Source organism: Myiozetetes cayanensis, unplaced genomic scaffold, assembly GCF_022539395.1.
Source record: "Myiozetetes cayanensis isolate MyiCay16 unplaced genomic scaffold, myiCay2020 scf17, whole genome shotgun sequence".
In the NCBI taxonomy this organism is placed as follows: domain Eukaryota; kingdom Metazoa; phylum Chordata; class Aves; order Passeriformes; family Tyrannidae; genus Myiozetetes; species Myiozetetes cayanensis.
This window is the reverse complement of record NW_026087378.1, coordinates 11,558,638-11,578,945: the sequence shown is the minus strand read 5'-3', so window position 1 is coordinate 11,578,945 and position 20,308 is coordinate 11,558,638. Positions and strand designations below refer to the sequence as shown.

At 42.7% G+C, this 20,308-nt stretch overlaps 1 protein-coding gene across 2 annotated transcripts in view; it reads right to left on the bottom strand.

Moving 5' to 3' along the window:
* The window catches only part of ADAMTS2 (ADAM metallopeptidase with thrombospondin type 1 motif 2), a 170,852-nt gene that overhangs the window by 23,480 nt on the left and 127,064 nt on the right, over nucleotides 1–20,308 (bottom strand). For both annotated transcript variants that reach the window (XM_050312068.1, XM_050312067.1), the window contains exons 6-11: nucleotides 13,019–13,175; nucleotides 12,058–12,163; nucleotides 10,282–10,425; nucleotides 8,344–8,476; nucleotides 6,748–6,861; nucleotides 30–175 (exon numbers count right to left, since the gene is read on the bottom strand). In XM_050312068.1, coding sequence (XP_050168025.1) covers nucleotides 30–175; nucleotides 6,748–6,861; nucleotides 8,344–8,476; nucleotides 10,282–10,425; nucleotides 12,058–12,163; nucleotides 13,019–13,175 — 800 coding nt within the window. The remainder of the gene's footprint in view (nucleotides 1–29; nucleotides 176–6,747; nucleotides 6,862–8,343; nucleotides 8,477–10,281; nucleotides 10,426–12,057; nucleotides 12,164–13,018; nucleotides 13,176–20,308) is intronic.

The following is a 20,308-nucleotide window of genomic DNA, read 5'->3' as shown; positions in this document are numbered from 1 at the left end:
GGGAAGGCACGAGGGGGGTGTGCACTCACTGTGGGTTATCACACTGCCGTGTCCTGTACTTCACCCCGGTGCCACAGGTGCGAGAACAAGAGCCAAACTTACTCCATGCCCCCCAGTGCCCATCCTGCTTCAGGATGTCTGGTGTGAGCCAGATGCAGTGACCTTTAAAGCAGTGCTGAAAGAGAAAATCAGACGTCAAAACGATTAGATGATTAAATTGTAAGAGAAGCTGTGGTACAACAGATTGAATTTTAGGCACAGACTCTGGACTTTTTTTCATCTTTCCAGCAGAAAGTAGGAAGACTCACTGTTAGATCGTGCCCATGATCCCAAACTCATTCAGGTTTTATAAACTTCCGTGTCCAGTATGCACATATGTGTGTGTGCAGGATTCAAGGTTACCAATGTCATTAAACTGCTCTTAGCATTACATTCCCTCATCACCTGCCTGCAGCGGGGATTTCAGCATAACTAATACAGATTCATTTAGGGGAAATGGCAGAATCCCAAATCTTGGAGGCTAACAGTAACATTCTGACTCTGCCACTACATGCAGCCTCTCCAGGCAGCACCAGCAAGAGCTCTGGCCACAGCACCATCCTGCCCAGCCGCTCCCACCTCCATGAACATATTCCTGCAATAAATGTGATCAGTGAAGTGGCATGAAATTAAAGCCAGCTCACATTTTAGACATTAGTGCTATTAAATAAAAAACTCTTGTGGTCTCCCTGGAGATCTCGTAGCAAACCGGGGCAAAATATCGGAATTTTTCCTTAGGGAGCAACCCTGGACAGTCCCAGCACCGCACAACCCATCACACCCTACCACACTTTCTTTTACCTGGTTTTTAGTACACTCATTCTACAGCAGTTGAAACACAGAATTTGCTACATTCTCCAAACCTATAAGGTATGTACACATTTCTTTAAGAGGCTTTATAGCCCCAGTACTGATCTCTACTGTCTGCCTCGTTAAAGAAACCTGTCAGTGCCTTTCCACCAATTTCTCTGGTCCCTAATCAAGGCATTTTTTCTCAGCTGAAGTCAGAGTGAATTCTCCTCAAGGATCACAGGTTCTGGCCCTTTCTAGTACTATGTCTGCTTTCATAAAAGTTTACTGATGAAGTGTGGGTGCTGGAAAATATATTGCAAGAAACGACTTTGCATGAGACCGTCGCAGTCTGTCTGCATTAACAGTTACTGTCGGGATGAGAGCTCTGGCTCAGGAGCGCAGATGGCTGCAACAACAAGTGAAATCAGTCACTTACTTTCCTTAACATTCAAGTCAACAACAACATTTTACACAGCTTAACAAGCCCTGGAACGCAGGAATTTGGCAGGCTGCACAAGCCAAGCATATGGCTAAATGCAGGCTGCCAGCAAAAACAAAATCAGAAGATATATAACAGGAGAGCGTTCTTCAGCAGAGAGCGATTAGTGATCTGGAAGGCAAATTTAAAAGTGATGGATAATCATTAATAATGTTGAATTTAAAGAGAGAATCATTAGTAAAATGGTGACAAGGCACAGCTTACTGATTTGCTAATCTGCTCAGTGACTGGCTCTTTATTCATGCAATTTATTTTGGTGCTGATTTGGTTGGACAAGGAGTAGAAGAGAGAGTAGAAATTAGATTTCAACTATTTTTTTCTTTCCCATATCTTCAGATATTCAAAGTCAAAACCTATGAAATAGATAAGTTACCACAAAGCCAATTACACCAATCCTGCTCCAGAGCTGTAATGGGAAGATTTTTCTTAGCTGTTTGACAGAACAAGAGATAATTCAGCAAAGCATGAAAGAAATGCAAAATGCTAATATGTCCTTTGCTTTTTTTTTTGATTTTGAAGCTCAGAGCTGTGCCCTTCAGGGACTGTTTGCTTATGGCTTTAGAGAGGTTTGTTTGAATGAACAGTTTGAGTCGTGGGGCCCCGTGAAGCCATGGGACCATTCCGAGATGTGGGGGAAGCTGGCAGAGCATCAGCTTGTCAATACAAATGTCAGCTGGGCTTGGAAGCAGATGTGAAGTGACAGCCCCTGATCTGGGCTTGCTGACACATCCCCTTCTCAGGCTGTAAGTTCCACAGCAGTCACCAAATCCATTTCAAGAACCATATAGCCTGTGTTCATCGTATGATGATTCAGAATCCAGTGCTTGGACTCATGGAGGAGACACTGAGTTTCCCAATCTCTTTTCCCTGTTTTAGCCAAGAATAGCGGGATGTGGGTTTGCAGCAAGCACCAATAAACCCCCTATCTGACACTGGGACTGGTCCCTGAACTGGAAGGCAAACATGAAAAAGTGTTACTGGCTTGGCTGCATAAAGGAAAGAGCAGCACTGGTTTTTACTGGAGAAGTTGGTCAGATGCTGATTTTTGGGAAGCTGAGGCAGAGCTATTGAGAGAGAAGCATTTGGGTGAATGAGTCATCCCCTGCTCTGCCTTTTTTTTTTGTGGATTAAGAGAAAGGAGCCTGCAGAAAACAAAATGATTCACAAATGAACCTTATTCTGTGCAGATCCATGCAAGAAATTGATGAGAAGGTAAACCCAGAGTCAGAGAGACCTCCAGTGTAATAAAGGAAGTTAAAGTCAACCCTTCCTATTGCTACTACATTAAATACATAATGAGGTGGAAAAGAGCTGATTTCAAGCACTACTCCCTTCATAAACAGGGGATTTCACTTAAAGAGTGAAGCATATTAAAGATTTTTTTTTTTTAATAATGTAAAAAAACAGGTAAATGTAAATTGTTTTCTTAGTGGAAGACAAGATGACTCCTTGCAGTCTCGCCTATTTTTCTGGCAAACAGGACAGTCCAAAACAAGTGCAATTTCCAGGAGAGGAAGCTTAAATTTCTTGCAGTAAAACATTCCACTGCTGTTTTCAGCAGTTCTTTGAAACAACTGCTGTGGACACCAAAAAAAGGGCTTAACACATCTGCAAGTCAGTTTTCCAAGAAAAGACTTGGAGGTATTGTGTGGGTATCTCTGACTATTTTATACTGGGCAGCAAAAGGCAGCTCTCCTATCTCCTCAACACCCCAGTTATCTTCCAGGTAACCTCTGGTACTGAACCATGGCTGGTGGCCCTCAACTCTCCTGAGATCCTCTGAGGAGAGAGTTACTTATTTATTTGTATTCCTCAACACACGCCGGCTGGCCTGCTCTGCTCCATCTGTTGAGAATAATTAGTTGCAAGGGATGAACTGAAAGCTCCAACACTAAGGACTTCTCTGAGCCAGTAAAAGTTCCTTCAGTGGAGAATCGAGTGTTCTCCCTGTTTCTGTGGTGACTAACACAGCTCACACTCACCCATCTGTCTCCTGTCTCCGAGAGAAGCTGAGGTCAGCTTTCTTAGTGGGAAATTATCTGGATTGCTCTGAGGACACATCAGTGTTTTCAGAAACCTTTTTTCTTGGTCCATTTTCCTTCTCAATAATACCTATTTATTTCAGTATTTAATCATTTCCTTCCTTTCCTGACAGAGTAAAAAAAAAAAATCGTTCCAAGTTTGACTCAGATCATCTCATTAGCACAGAGCAAACAAAGAGATGACCTGGTAGGTTTGTGCTGGAACCGTGCCACATGAGCCAAATCCAAGAGCAACATCAGCTTGGTAGGCAGGGGCAGGTACCAGGCTCTTACCTCTCTCCAAGAAAAGGGAAAAAAAAAAAAGATGCTCAGGTGGTGCAAACCTTGGTGTTAGTCACTGCAGCAAGCAGATGGATCTCCTTGCATGAATGGCTCTGGGTTTGATTTCTACCCCGTGGAGAGCAGTTTGCTACTTCAGCCAGTCTAAATGTCTCCCCAGAAGAGTAATATTTTTAAAAAATGGAATAACAGAAACTGATGATATATTACTTAAGGTTGCCTGCATTCAGAAGCCTGAGGCCAATGGTGAAGCCGACAGAACTGTATACAAGTAAATAAATTTATCAGCTGAAAGCATATGTTTTCTTTCAATCTACAGAATGCTGGGCAGAGTTAAGCTTTGCACAGTTGTGGCTTGTCTGCGTGGCTTACTATAACAATTTATGGAGTGTCTTTGACTCCACATGAAGACAGACTTAACTTTACACACCGGAGTTATTTCATGGAAGTTGATGTGACCGTTGCAAGTTGTTGCATCATCAAAGCTTCACAAAATTGACAGAGTCTTTTCTTTTTGCTATTGGAAACTCAATCTAGTTTAAAAAAATCAAACTGGGAGCAGTATAAGGTATTGTTTCCTTTAGGAAACTATACAAAATGGTGGTTTTCTTCTCTGGCTGGGAAGCTCCAAGAGAATATTTTATTTATTTATCTTTAAACCCAGCAAATTATTAGTTTGCTGCCAGTTAACATAATGGTAGTTCGATATCTCCGTTTGCACAAGGAGACTTATTAAAAAGGTTTTGAAATGGCAGAATCTCACTCTTTTGGCAACTTGTTTCAAATAACCACACGCACAGAAGAGCTTACATACATTTACATATATTTACTTAAGTATAAACACTTATATGCATGCATACACATGTATAGACAGCATTAGAAAGTCTAATCTTCCCTTTCTAAGGGTCAGTGCCTGGGTCCAGTTCACAACCTGGGTGTGCAGAGACACGACCCTTATCAGCCTGCCTGACAAAAATGTGCTACGGATCTCATGTCTCCCAAGTGGGTGTGTTTTGCCCCTTGATCATCAGTTAGGAAGGAGGCAGCTGGACTGGCTTCTCCTCAGTAGCATCTGCTAAGTTTGGGAGCAGTTATCAGTTATCTGAACACCACCCTTAGGTGAGAACACCCACCCACCCCTGCACCACTTTCATTTCTGGCATCGGGTCCCCTCAGCTGCAGCAAAGCCAGGATGTTTCTTTGACACATCAGCAGTGTTGTGATTGGTTTGAGCTTAAAATAGGCCCTGGGAATTAGTGGTATGAATTCATGAAAACTGCAAGTCTCTAAAGTGGGAAACAAACGGATTTTTTTGAATCAACATCTTTAATTGCTTGCATTTCTGTGCTTTTCTGGTGTTATTCCAAAGAAAACAGTGGATCAAGCTGGAAATTATTTTCCTCTTCCTCATGTGCTGTGATGAGGTGTCATGGGAGATGTACCTGAAAGGAGGCTGCCCCACTGCAACTGAGTCCCAGCTTTGGGGAATAAATTCCTTTTACATCCCTGTGCTTTCACATAAGAGCCTCTGGTATTGTCCAAATCGGTGCAGAGTGAACAGGGGAAGGCAAAAGCAAGGGCAGGGATGAAAGGGAAAGGAACAGATGAAAAAGCATTGATCAGATTTGCTTGTATTAAAAACCCCAACAACTATTAAATACACTGGTCAGAGGTTGAGCTCAGACCCACTGAGTCAGCTGTATAACCTCCATAGCTCGTGCTATTTAAAAAAGCCAAACATTTCACTCAGACTGCTGAGCCTTATCTATCAAAATGATTTTCATTTTACAACATTTTCTCGGGTTCTTCTGGAAGGTGGCAGCAAGTTTATTTATCAAAAAACTGGGGCAGCTCCCCTGAGAATGAAACAGTCGTAGTCCTATCATCTACTGCAACTTCAGAATGTGCACATACTCTCTTGCATCTCTGCTGAGCTCAAAAGCCTGGCTGTCTGCACAGCTTGCTGAAGCCTTGGATCCCAAGTTCCAGTCCAAAGAAAATTTTTACAGCTGAGTTGCATAATATCCTGACAAACTGTTTATAATGGAAGCACTGACAGATCCTTAACTGTGGGGTTACAAATTCCCTTTCTCTCCTCATTTCTGTTCAAATACTAATATGAATGAATGGCTCGGGGAAGAGTGTGATGCAACAAAATGGATATAACTGTATTTTTCGCGGGGGGAGGGGGTTAATGAGTATTTTGAATGCAAAAGGCAAGATAAAAAATAATGAATCCAAATAAACCGCCTAAGATTTTGGATTGTAATTTAAAATATATGTAATTTTTTTAAAATCAGAAACAAAGTTGATATAACAGGAGTAGTTTAAAGAAGAGAAAACCAGAAAGGAGTGGTTTATTTAGAGCGTGACTTGCTGGGGAATTAATTTAACATAACGTTTTCATAAAAAAGACATTCCAAACCATAACAGCAGCTGCTAATACGGTTCATTTATCGCATAAATGATGTCATCCATTGGGTTATAAAAAAATCTTTCCAAGTAGCGACATCTTCCTCTCCCCCTCAGTCACTGCATCCAAAGCCCAGGGAAGCCAGATTTTTTTCAGCAGACTTCAAAGGACTCAGAGTTCAGATCCACTGTGAGCACAGCGTGATCTCCTCAGAGGATAACTGAGGTTTGGAGCAGGCTCAGCATGGTGGTTGAGTGGCCAGAGCTGTCTGAGCCTTTGCCACATCACACCATCCCTCCACAGCTCCTCGTGCCTCCCTTGACTATCATCAAACCAGCATATCCACCTCCACAGATCTGCCCTTCTCTCCTCATAGTCCCCCTTGGCTGTCACGTTGGTTCTCCCTAGCTGGCACTCACCTCCCACATCCATCCTTTCCCTCTGGCAAACTACAGTGCCCTTAGCTCGGCTGTCATCTCCAGGCCCTCAGTGCTCTCTGCATTCCCACACTGGGATACAGGCACAACAAGCTGACATCAAAAAGTCATAGCAGAGTGGGCACTTTGCCCCAGATCTCAGCAAACTTCAGGTCCTCAAGACAGGCCCTCTTCTCTTGTTCCCCTTGATTTTAAGGGCAACACCCCCAACTGCACCCAAACACACATGAACCCACCCTGTCTCACCTTTCCTGGAGCACACATGGTCCCGTCCAGCGGAGGCCCTTTCTTTGTTTTGCAGAAATAGGGGTTCTCGGGGTGGCTGCACCACAGTTGCTTGCAGGGATCAAATGTACGGAACTGAAACACAAGAAAAATTGAAGTGGATGATGCTCTGAGAGAGTTCCCACTGGAAACTGCACTGGAAGCTGCAGCATGGGGCAGGTTAGTTTCCTTTCCTAGGAGTAAAATGCTTAGCACTGACTCCTTGGGAACACCATGATGTCTGTGGATTGAGCATATTTGAGCTTTCACACAGAATCATCAGTGACTTTGAAGTGAGATCCCACCTGGGTGAGATGGATTAAAGTCACGCAAAAATAGTTTTACACTAAGGACCAAAGGCCTACTGGCCAAGGGGGAAACCATTTTCCCCAGACACACCACCTTTTCTTACAGCTTCTCCAAATGGTGCTGCTTCACTTGGCAAACAAAGCAAAAAATCCTTGAGCACCCATGGCAGACAGAAACGAGCTGCTCAGATGGAAGTTCAGGAGTTGTATTTACCTTCTTAGGAGGATGGAAATTTGAGATCAGAACCATGATCTGATGAATAAATCAGCATTTTATCTACAATGCAAAGGCTTCTATAGGAGAGGATGAGAATCACCCACCACAAAACATAATAGAACATGATGTCTGGATATGCTTTTGCCTATTCTGAACAAAGAAGATTAGAATGTCTCCATTGCCCAGGCTCTGGAGAATGGGTGTAAGAAAAGATCCTCTTTGGCTGGGATTTTCTTCTAAGCCAACAGTGGGAATTGTGTCAAGACAAAACACTAGAGCTGATGCTCTGAAGGTTCTCATGCATTATCTAGAGGGACTGCTTGGCACACATATTCCTGCAGATGGGAATGAAAGCTGAAATGTTATGTGTCAGCAGCTGCCACACCAGTTGAAAACATCTCTTTCCATTTAATATTTTGTCCTACTTGAGGACCTGAAGGTGGGAGGCACAGCTCAGCTGCAGAAGACTGTTTTCTGAGGCAAATCCACTGAGAATTGCACTAATCTTGCCTTGCTTTAAATTTAGACTTTGCCTGTTGTTTTCCTCATACACAAGAGCCAACCATGTCATCAAGAGCCCTTGCAAGTTGCTTTACTCGCTGTCATGCCTATTTTCTCTTGCTTAGGTATCAAAATGCATCACACTTTCCATAAAATTGGATCATAAAAGCATGCTGCCCCGTGCTAGTGCTACAAGATGTGCCAGAAAATCCATCTCCTCCACATCTGGGTGGGAGCTGTGTAGCAAAATAACTAGCTGCCAGCAAGAGGAGGCTCAATAATGAAGCAAGTTTGTTTGCTTGAAGTCTACAGATATTTGTGAAACTACAGAATAATTATTTCTGTAACTCCAGTTTAAAAAAAAACAACAACACCTAAATCTATTAGAAATAACACATTTGCCAACATTCAGTTGTTAATCCTTGCTTACAGCTAAGTGGACACAACATTTTTCCTTGGGGGCTTCACTGCTCTGTCCCTACTAAGGACATTTCAGAGACACTTTGAGCCCTCCTGGATGAGAAACAGCAGAGACCAAAGTTAAGTACTCACAGCTGTGCACATCATGTAGCCCAAACCAAAATCAAACCGGCACTGCTCATTCATGGAGTAGTGAATTCCTGGCAGCTGGGGAAGGGAAGGCCAGTCATGTTCGAAGGGATCATCACGCAGACAATCATAGGAGCTGCAACAGGCAAAAAATTACAGTAACAGATGGGGCTGTGAGACTTGCACAGTGTTTGTGGTTTCGTTGCCTTTTTGTTCCAAACAAAACAGAGCCTACGATTTCTCAGATGCTGGTTGTGAGGAGCAGCTAATATTGCAGTTACACTCACATTCACTTTATCATGTTGTATCCACCTTTAATGGATTCTATATATATTTTTTTTTTCTGAAGCCCTTCCTTTGTAATTTCCATTTAGCTTGCAGGTAAATTCCTATCAGTCTCCAGGCTCCTTATGTGAAAGGAATCAAAGGAGGAATCCACATGAGACCAAGAAGAAAAGAAAGTTTAATTAATTTTCCATTTGTGGAGTTTCTTGCTGCCTGCAACTGTCTTTCAAGTGAAGTTTCAAAAGCAGAGGCCAGGGTAACCAGCCCAGAACACCACTAACCCTGCAGTTTCCCTGTGTCCTCGCTGAGAAGCAGCACCTCACTCACAGACTAAGTTTCCTTTCTGTGTGATGAACGTGGAGGTTTCTCCTCTCCTCCCAAGGAGGGAGGACAGCCTGTAATATATTAGAATTACATCTGACCGAGCCACGTGGGGGACAGAGGACTGGTGCCAGTATCACCAAATGGTTAACACAGTGGAAGCACTGGTTAATTCACAAGACCAACACAGTCCACAGGATCTCTGAAATGTCTCTGAGTTATTTAATAGACATGAGGACACCATACACGAGCCTGTCCTGGCAGTCATTAAGGTTGCCTTGAAGATACCAATAGCTGAAAGCAGAATTTTGAGGTTAGATTTACTTCAAAGCAAACCATCGTTCTGCTTTGTTGTAAGACATTTTAAAAATAGTTGTATTTAAAAGAATGTAAAGCAGCCCTCTAGGCCAGATGATTTTTATTTAATGGCTAAAGCTCTGGAGGATCTTGATAATTGAAACAATCACATTTGCCTCACAATATTTTTATTCGTTATTGCCACACCTAAGATATCTAAGATAATAAAAATACCAACAAAAAGACTGACTCATGTTTACTTCATGTGTTTCTCTGCATTTTTTCCTACTAATTTTCAGGTTTTGCTGCTTATCCTAGAAGCTTCCCAAGATTTTTCTGTACAACTTGCACATAAATACAAGGGGAAGTCTTTTTTTTTCCTGTAAGGAGCAAAACCATGGTCATAAACAATAGAGCTTTTCAGGGAACTCCAGCACAGGTCTAGGGCCTGAAGCATCAGGTCCAAAGGGGCAGGGATAAAGCTCTTTAAACAACTTTTTCATTTAGGGTACTTAAAGGAAAACTAACAACTGAACAGCTAATTCTAGAACCACGTTCTCTCCTTAGATATCTATTAAAGCCAAGAAAAGCCCTGAGGATTTAAAGGGTGGATTTTATTGGTTAAGCATCACCATCTTATCATTGACAAGCATCATAAGCAACAAATGGTCCTTGAAGCCAAATGTGGTATCTGTAAGACAGAGACCATGCTGCTGGGAGGGAGGAAAGTTGGCAGTGAGATCCACCACAGTGCCCTCTCAACACCCCTGAGAGGACAGTGTGTACACTCTACATGTCCAGACAGTGAACAGATGTAAATGAAATGAGAATAATTTAAATTGGACTGAAATAAAACTAATTGAGAACTTGCAGTTAGTGGGAAAGAAAGGCATTCCTAATAGGGCGGGGAGGGGACGCCGTGTGTGTTTTACTCGGCTCCACGTGAGCAACTAACAAAAGGACAAGGCACAAGTGCTGGATGAATGGTTCTGACATGCTTCCTAATCAAAGGGGAGAGGCTACTTGGCAGCTACTCACTGGAGGTATCTGTTCAGCTCCTGCTGGCTGCAGCGGGACCAGTGGAAGCGGTGGAAGGCGGCCTGCACCAGGGGGGCCATGATGCTGCCCAGGCGCACCTCGTCCCCGCATCTGTTCCCTTGGCCGTCGTGCTCCATGCCTAAACTGCCCCGCCCAGGAGAGACACAGCACAGTTAACATCACAGCTGAACTCCAGGAAGTGCTTCCACGTCCTTCCACCTCCCAGATGCCGCCAGGGGTCGATGGCAGCGAGGGGCCGAAGTCCCGGGACTCTTGGCCGCGCGAGCAGAGTCGTGAGAAATGAGAGGGTGAGGCTGAAGCTGAAGAGCTAGTCTGGAAGCACTGACCCCTGAGAGTACTTTCATGCCATAAGCATAATCCACTTTCAAAAAGACTAAAAATGCCTTTTTCTGGGCCTCTGTGAACGTTTGTGAATTACTACAGCTAAATGAATCCATTTCAGAATTATTGAGCTAGTCCACCCTCCAGCAGTACTGATAGAAATTTACTTATGCTCTAATCTGGAGCTATTCTGGAATTAATTTGACTTCTAAAAAAAAAAAAATCACACCTTGGCTTAATTCAGAGTATTTTGCAACTATAGACAAGTCCTTTGCATGGAAAAAAGGAAAGACACTACAATGGAATCTAGTTCAGACAAACTGCTGTTGTTGCCCAGGAGCAATCCCACATTATTTAAATGTGAAACAGCCTGGAAAGTGTCGGGTGCTTTCTAGAAAATTTCCCCAAGTTACACATATTTTAAGATTTATTTTTGGCTTTAATTTGAGTATGTTTTCTCCTTTTCTTTGTTAGGATCTTACACTGCATTTTTTTAATGAGCACTCTTGGACCAGCATGGGCAGGATCTGTCCATAGTTAATACAAACTAACAGATTGGGGCTGAATGTGACTTGAGGGATTACAAATGTTCTTCAGTGGTATCCCTTTTACAGCTCACATTGTATTCTTTTTAATCCTAATTGAAAAATTCTGGAATTAAATACCATCTGGGTATCAAATCTATGTCTCTGTCTTACTGAGATAGGTTTACAGTGATTTCAATACATTTTGGCACTTTCATGTTCAAAGCCCTTAATAACTATGATACAAAAAAGAGAAAGGGCCTGCAGGCTTTCTTAGGGAAAACAGAATAGAGTGAAACTGTTCTGAAAAAGCCTTCTGGGAACTGTTGTACTACCAAAGATAAAAAATAGGGAATCAGCAGATGTTCTCTGCAAACGGAAACAAAAATGAGCTCTGACAACTGCTGCCCAGTCATTGGTTCTAATAACACCAGCAAGTAAAATTATTGCATTTTTTATATGAAATATATAGAACAGTTGTAACCACAGTGCTTGGCACCTCACTGCTATGCAGTATTGTTTCCTTTATCAGCAGTAACATATACAGATGATGTGCTTATTTAGTACGGATTGTTTGCAAGAATCATGTGTTCTACCGGTTCAGTGAATTCATATTTCATCATTATGAGTACTCTACATTTCCACCAGGAGACTACAATACATCATTCAACCTACTCTCACAGCAGTCCTGAAAGATATTTTGGTATTAGTTCTTTTTTCCATTTGAAAATCCCAAAATATAAAGCTCACTTAAGATCATAAAGAAAGCTTAGCGAGAGCTGAGACCTGAAATCGGAGTTAACCCTGAATATTATCTCTTAACATCAACAGCATCTTTCCAAAGTCATCAGTACTTCTCTGTATCAATGACCTCTAAAGGTACAACACAGATGTCCAGAGTGCTACTCACACATGTCCAGTTTCGTGAGCCACCACGAATGCAGATGAGAAACCATCTTCATGGTTGAGAGTGCAGCTTCGGACAGGATGACACATCCCGGTGACTGGAGCGTAGCCTGAGAGGAACACCAGGTGTTTCAGAAAATGAACAATATAGAAAGGCAATGTGGTGGGAAGCTCTAGGGTGAACATCTGTCTTTTGTTGTGACACAAATAAAGTTGGAGTAGTCCTTTCAGGAGACCTCTGCTCCCAAACATTTAACAGTGTGCTCCCTCATCTGTAAAACAGGTGAGACCAGCCTGTTGGATAAATTAAAACTTCCTGGCTCACCAAGAAAACTCTTGTCACCTCCAGGACCATCCTGCAATTGCTTTTTCCAAGTGCATAAGACAACAGAGGCAAAGGACACCACGTGCTGCTGAATTACAGCTCAGGAGGAGCTCAGTGCAGTTCCAGCCCTCAGGGTAAAACCCCAGCCCTGTGTTGACAGCAGATCTGGCCAACTCAAAAGGAATGGGAAAGCTCTGAGGTTTCTCCTCACTGGTGAAAAACCTGATCTCACAGGAGGTAGAGCTCTGAAAAAAGGGAAAAAATGGACAGCACTTGGCCCTGCTGTTCCAGACCTCTCTGTAACAACATTTCTTGGCAATTCGGCTGTAGCACAGCAACAGCTTTGGAACTTTTTAAACACAAAATCTGTTCTTTAATCTTTGGGCATTTCCATTACAGTTTGCATATGGATCCCATTTTTTTGGCTCTAGTAAGAAAGAGCACAGAAATGATGCAATAAGTAATCAGAAAGAAAGGATAAAATAGTAAGTGAAGCACTTACAGCTGAAACCTATGCAGAGCCCTGGGGGAAAGAAAACACCCACCAAAACCACGCAAAAGGTACACAACTAAACTCTGCATGATCAGCCTTGCCCAGTGGTAAACACAAATGCAAACCAAACCTGGATGTACATCTTACCCTGCATGCCTGATGGACCAAAATCCTGCCTGGTGAGGAAGATGGCGTGGTCGTGATACTCCGCGTGCCCAGTGTCAGGTTTCTGCTGCAGGTAGGCCCAGCGACACACGTTCTCCAGGCTTTGTGAGGGGTTCCCAATCTCTATCAGACTCATAGACTGCACATGTGCAGGAAAAAAAAAATAGAACCAAGAGTTCTTTATTAAAAGCTTGGGCTCTAAGTGTAAAACTAAGTGTGCCTTTTCAGCTGTACTTGTTACTTTCAGAAATTTTTTTCGATGGCCGCCTTTTAAATTGCATTTTCTTCATCCCACTATGCATGTGAAGATCATTCAGAAGGTAGAACATAGAACTGTGGTGTGCCATTCTGCATATAAACCACACATTACATGGGTGGTGTAGTGACAGAGCTCGGCTGGCTCAAATGATCTGGCATGTTAGATGAGGTGCAATGGATGATTCTCTTGCACAAGAAAGAGAAAGGTATTTTAAAATCCAGCTACTACGTTTGCCTTTTCTTTTTTTTTTTCTTTTTTTGCAATAGTACTTTTGCAAGAGTTCCCAGCTCATTCTACTTAGTGTTGTTCACAGCTAAGACTTTAGAAAGCTTATTGTATGTGGGGTGCTATAAAATGTATGACTAATTGACCCATCTCAGGCCTTCCAGGATTTTTAAGAACTACATATGTGAACCCTGGCTTTTCATTTGCAGAAATTGTATTACCATGACAACACTGTAATCATAACACAAACCACTACAATTTAGATGCTATACTCCAATGCAAGTATTTGTCATTCCAAAATACTTAATGGAGAGCAAAACCTACCCTAAGCCAAAAATAAGAGAGAAGTAATATAATTCGTGTTTAAATACAGATGTATTTGACGTGTCCTCTAATTGAGTGCATGATGGAGTACAGAGAATATTGACTACATGAAACAGAAAATCCTCAAAGGGTTGTGGAAGAACAACTGGAATTGATAAAAGAAATGTCTGCCAAACTGAGGTCTCATTTTGGCAAAACTAAGATATTAGAATCCTGCAAATGTTCAGAAAAACAAATTAATAAACCAAATAGAGGCTCAGCTTGGATTCTTATATCACTGCGGAATGAAAAAGTTGTAATATAATCCTACACTGGATCATACTGCTTCCAACCATCATTCCCTTGGAAATTGAACTAATAACTGTCTTTTAAATGGTGGGACAGTTGTGGTGCCTTTATTGCATGTTTGTATATTTATAAGAACAGATTTAAACAAACTTTGAATCACTGTTACAGGGCAAAATCCTGGTTCTTCAAGTGAAAATCCTAGTCAGTTAAACAGGGTTTGACCATTGCTGAGGTCTTCAATAACACCCATCAGTGGTAAACCAAAAACAAACAAGCAAACAAGCACAAAACCTATCTACATCGTCTCCACTGTTCTCATTTCTCCAAAGCCACACCAAAGAGATCAATCCCTTCAAGGAGCTCAGTGAGAAATCTGACTGCAAGCCTGAAAAAGCAAAGAACACTGTAAAATGAAGTTGAAAAGTCTCCAGTCGTGTACTGTTTGCTAATAGTTCCTTATTTCTCAATGACCTCCTTCTGTACCTTGTACCAAACAAAAATCATTACATCTTATAAGATGCATTGATCAGAAAACAAAGAAAAAATGCACACTGTCAACATGTTCTTTGTTTAAGAGCATCCAATTATTTGCAAAGAAATCTCTGACCAAAACACTGATTTTAGTTTGTTTCCAAGCAAATGAAAGGAGCACCAAGCAGTTAATGTGGAATATTGTGGGGGTTTTGCATCCAACACAATGGGGAAAATGAAGAAAACCCCTTTGGCCTTTGAGGGGAAGCTGAGAACAGACAAGTCTATAATATGTTTCAGTTGACCCAATTTCCTTGCCAATGACACAATTTTAACATCAGAAATTCGGCACATAAAACTGAGCCTTATTGCTCTTTGAGTTGGGAAATGAGGCATCCAGTAGGAAGTCCTTTATTTTGAGTGTCCATGTCCCACAAATGTAAACAGCAAGTTGAGGTCCTGTGTCAGTGAGGAGGACTTGCAAAGAGTGAGAGGAAAAACTCAGTTCTACCTGCTGAGTACTCAAAGTCCACTGAGCACACAAGTCATCTGGCCACTAATCTCTTGCCTTTCCTCACTGTAATGAAAAGAGAAACCCACTTGATTCCAAGCAAATTCTCACCTGAACTCCCACTTTCTGCAATTTATCGAGGGCTTTCAAATCGGAAAGGCTCCAACAGTACTCACAGCAAATCCTGCATGGCCGGGGAACCATCAATCTGACAGTGAGTCAACCTCACTGTGCTGTGAAACTGCTCTGGCTGCAACCAAAGAACCACATGTACCATGATCATCTCCTGACAGTAGGCAACGGGATGTCCAGGGAAGGGAATTAGAGGAGCACAAGTATGGTGTAGTGTTTCCCTCTAAATAAATTCCAAGGCTCCAGTGGTGTTTGGATCAGAGATTTCCTAAGCCAGACATGCCTTTATATTGCGTTTTTATCCACTTTTCCAGCTGCCTTGCCTTTACAGATAAATGCTGCTGTCCTGCAAGAAAGGAGCTCAGGAAATCATGGGACCCGGCAGAGCTTGTTAGTAGACAGGGCAGATGTCATATGTTTTGGAAGGATGTTGTCCAAAAAATTACTCTTGTAGAGATGTCAGATAACACTTGATAATATTTTCTGTTGGAAGTCAATGGGGAGCTTTCAACAGACTCAGGAAAGCCCAACCCCTTATTAAATGGACACAGCAAAGGGAGAAAGAGGACAAGAGATGAACTGTGTACAGTAATGAGGATTGTAAGGTGAAATCTCTCTTTGTCACACTGCAAACAGAGAAAGTTTGGGGGCCAGCAGGCTGCACATGGAGAAGAGGTGTAGGTGTTACTGTTGGCCAGCAAAGGGCCTGCACTGCCAGGAACACACAGGTCCTGCAGCTGGCTGGGAGCTCAGACCTGGCTGGGAAGGACCTCTTTCCAAGCAGGACAGCAGGCCTGTGGAGAGCATTACTCAGCTGATCAGCAGGAAAACTGCCAATGGAAAGAGAAACTTTCCTTCTCACAGCAAGAAAAGCAAAAAGTCTCTGAATTGGTGATGGAAACAGATGGAGATGTTGGCCAAGAAGTGGAAAGGGTTCATCTGGGAGAACATCCCCCAGGCAAGGAGACACCACAGAGGGTTATGAGGACAATCTGCCCTAGAGAATTGGCCAAGGCCCTTTCTCTGGGAAACTCAACATCTACCAACGCTTTCCATTTTCCTTTCTTTTTGACTCTGCCTTCAGTTCTTCTTCAATCCCTTCCATAGATAGAAGTAGCAGAAAATAAAAATAAAAAATAGAAGACAACTGAGCTGCAACTACCATTCATACAAAGAGGAAAAGAAGAGCATTGAGAAAGTGTTGAGAGTCCTTAGAGAGGTCTCTGAGCCTTCTTTGCCACTTGTCTTGTCCTTTGGGAAGTTATCAGTGTGGTGTTCAGTTCTCTCATACAAAGACACTGAAGAACAAGTCATTCATGAAGCTGACTGAAAGGCCCTTCAGATACTTGTGGGGATTGTTGGACAAGTAAGAAACGTGTAATTTTTTTTTTCTTTAAAAGTGTCAGAGTTATCTTAGAAGAAAACTGCAAATTTGGACTATATTCTACCCAAACCTTTCAAGAATGTTCAAGCTGCCAGCCCGTGTGAGAGACAGACAAGTATCACCACAAAATGGCAGCTCCCCTTAATGAACTGTTTCATTTATCTGCCATTTGGCATCACTGGGTGCAAGTTTGCAGTGGTGTTGATTAGCAGGGATTTGATGATAAGAATATAAGAAATTTAGGCTGGTCAGAAGCTTGGTACCTTTCCTAACTCATCCATTAGGTGGTGCTCCAAGAGTACCAACGGAGAAGGTTTTGCAGCTCTTCAGTAGCTCCAGGAGGAGCAGAAATTTGTTTAACATGATAGGCTTCAAACTATGGTAGCAAAAGTTGGACCAGAGCAGCACACACATTCGAGAAACAACTTAACATATGTCTTTCCCTTCTTGAATGTGTAAAGTCTCTGCAAAACATACTGTTTACATTGCTTCTCCTTGGCACTTCTATTGTTCACTGGATATTGGATTAGATCTTCTATATTCTTCTCTCATCCCGAACAAGAGAAGGGAAAAATACATAAATACAATTATTGAGTGTCCGTGGTAACTGAACTAACAAAAATAGCTCATTCAGCAAACTGTCATTTCGCATTCAAAGGATTAGTACAGCTTTCTTATGGCAGCAGTTTGTAAACATTTTTCAGTCTCTAATTCTGTATAAATGTAAGCAGATCAGGAATACAAAGTACTGTTTATGCTATCAGCCAGCTCCACATTCTTCAAGGTCCCAACAAAACACACTGGGAAATTATAAGCTATGACTCCAATACATAAATAAGGGAATTCAACAATTCACCCAGATAAAAACAGGAGGGACTTTATCTCTTCTCTTTATCCTTACCCTAAGCATATGAAAACAGTGCAAAAACATGAACTGCAGCCAAAATGCTATATAATAGGTATGTTCTGGCCTTGCAACTCAACCTGTGCAGAACTGGTTTGGCCACACTGGAGATGGCCAAATGCTGGAGTCAACAACTCCATTTGTATAGCATTCTGCAAGATCAGGGCTTGATTCCTGCTGATTCTTTCAGGTCTTCTGCATCTGCCAATGTCAGTGGAAAACTAAGATACTCAACTCACATCAGTGACTTCCTAACACAAGGAGAGGCTGGAGAAACTCTCAATGTATATAAATACCTACTGGGCAGGGAATAAAGATGACTCAGACAGAGTCTTCTCAGTGGTATCCAGAGAAAGGGCGAGAGGCAATGGGTAAGAAAAAAAGCCTCTAGGAGTGTGACTGTAGTTTTACCATAAAAATGGCAAAACACTGGGAAGAGTTGCCCAGAGAGACTATGGAGTCTCTGGAAATATTCAAAATAGAGCTGGACAAGGTCCTGAGCAAGCTGCTCCAAGTGACCTTGCTTTGAGCAGGGGAGTTGGACTAGATGGTGCCCAGAGGTCCGTTCCAAGCGCAGCTGTTCAGTGACCATAATGTGCAGCTAAGAACCTCCTTGCACTGCCAGGCACAAATGCTCTCAGCCAGAGTTTTGGCACTTTCCTGGGAGAATCAGAGATAGGTGGAGGCATTCATCCCTTTCCCCTCCATCCAGGGCCAACAGCAAAGTCATGAGGATGAACACCAGATTTAAGGGGTAAACCTGGTTTGTCCTTCCAAGACCTCCCACTGGGAAACAGAGAGAAGAAAATGATTCAAACCAAACCAGCACTTTCCATCCTGGCTGAATCAGGAACATCTTCCTTGCTTGTATCAAGCTTAGACATGAAAAGGTCAGATGGCAGAGTTAAAGAGAGCATCATTTTATGAAAATATCAAAGGTAAAATCTTGTCCCAAATGAAGGCAGCAGGAGCTCTGCTAATATCTTAGACATACACAATTGAAAAATCCTTCTTGGTTAACAGTCCTGTCCTGTGAGATTTTAGGCATCCACCCCACAGTACCTTCTTCCTGACCTGCCATCTTAAAGCCATCTGGGTTTTCTTCCCTCCCCTCATCTTTTTGAAAGGCTCTGGGTCTTAGTGGTCAGATTCCTCTTTCAATTTGACCAAGTTAACACACAGCCAGAGTCCAACCACTCGTTCTGGGGCTGCCACTGGTTTATGGTTGCATGGGGTTTTTTTCTCCTTGCTGGTTGCACTTCCAGATGAGTATGGAGCAGACATATCATCCCTCAGCTTATCCCAACCTGCTCCAGTCTGAATACAGGTGACTCCAGCCTGTGCTTTTTGCTCCAAAGGAGAGTTCAGGAGTTCCTGCACTGCCTCGTTCACATTTCCCAAGAAATAACCCTCAGAAATCCTCAGGTGGCTGCATTTATCGAAACCCCTGCAGTCCCTGCAAAACTCCTGATTTTTTTTCATTAATCACTGTATTAATTACATCCATCCCAGCTAATGTGTGTGCTTTTCTCTGTGCTGTGCAAGGCCAGCTCATCTGCACACAGAGTCACCATTGTCGATGGTCAGAGTGCGGGGCCGGAGCCAGGAATTTATGAGGTCTTATCCCCAGCCTGCCAGTGGCCTTCCGTGTGGCCTTGGAAAATAACTCTTCACATCGTTGTTTTTTTAGCTGCAAAGTGGGAATAATAATCTTTATTCATCCACCTCAAAGAGGCGATGAGAGGATTTTATGCAGGGCTCAGGATTTAAATGTTTCCAAACAAATTTCATAATAACCAGTCAGGATTTTTAAATGCATTCTCAGCTCATCTCTTGCCACCTCCTCTGCACTTGGTGATAGTGGTTGCCCTGCTTATTTCCCTCAGTATCCTAGAGCTAGCTGGATTACAGAGCCCTTACAACCAAAATAGGTCTAAGTGGAATTAATTGCCCAAACATTGAATTATATTAATCTCAAATGTATCCGCAGCTTCCAAAATTTGGAACCACTCTTCCTACTACTGAAGTCAAACAGGCAGAAGCCAGCCAGCTCATCTTTTTCCCATTTGAAGAAAAAGGCACTGCATGTACCCTGTTTACTTATTTGCAGTATCCCATCCCATCAGAGGAGCCTGTGACTTTGGGAGTCAATGGCAAGAAAATGCAGAGAAATCCATGGGGGCTTCGGGAGCCACCACAGATACGAAGCAGCCTTTGCAGAACACATTTTTCTACCCTAATGGTGGAATTGCTAAATGAGTGGGCAGCAGCCAGGCACACTTGAGGCCTTCACATCAGTCCCTCTGGTACATCGTTGGTTTGAAGTACTGAGAGAAGAGTGGGGAGTCGGGGAAGGGCTGATAGCTCCTGCAAACCTACCCCAGCCACAGCCCAGCCACACTCTGCCTGCTGCCCAAACACAGCACCCAGCCAGCACCCAAGCCCGGTGCTCCTTGGCAGGGCTCAACCTGCCATACCCTCAAAGTCCAGAGGTGATAACTTACACAAAGTACTAGTTCAGTAAAACTGTGTCAAATCTCTTGAATTTGTCCCTGAAGTAATTTCAGCATGTGATCACCAAGGAATATCTTCCATTTTTTCACCTTACTAGGGCAATTAGTGCAATTCCTGAAATGATTGAAACTTCTGAATGTACAGTTGCCTGTGTTTGAGAATGTTAAAAAGTGAGAATGTTTGAAGGAGTGGAGTACCTTCAAGCAAGAACCAGTGAAAGGTTGGTTGCTATGCAACTCAAGTATTGTCCATATTATTCT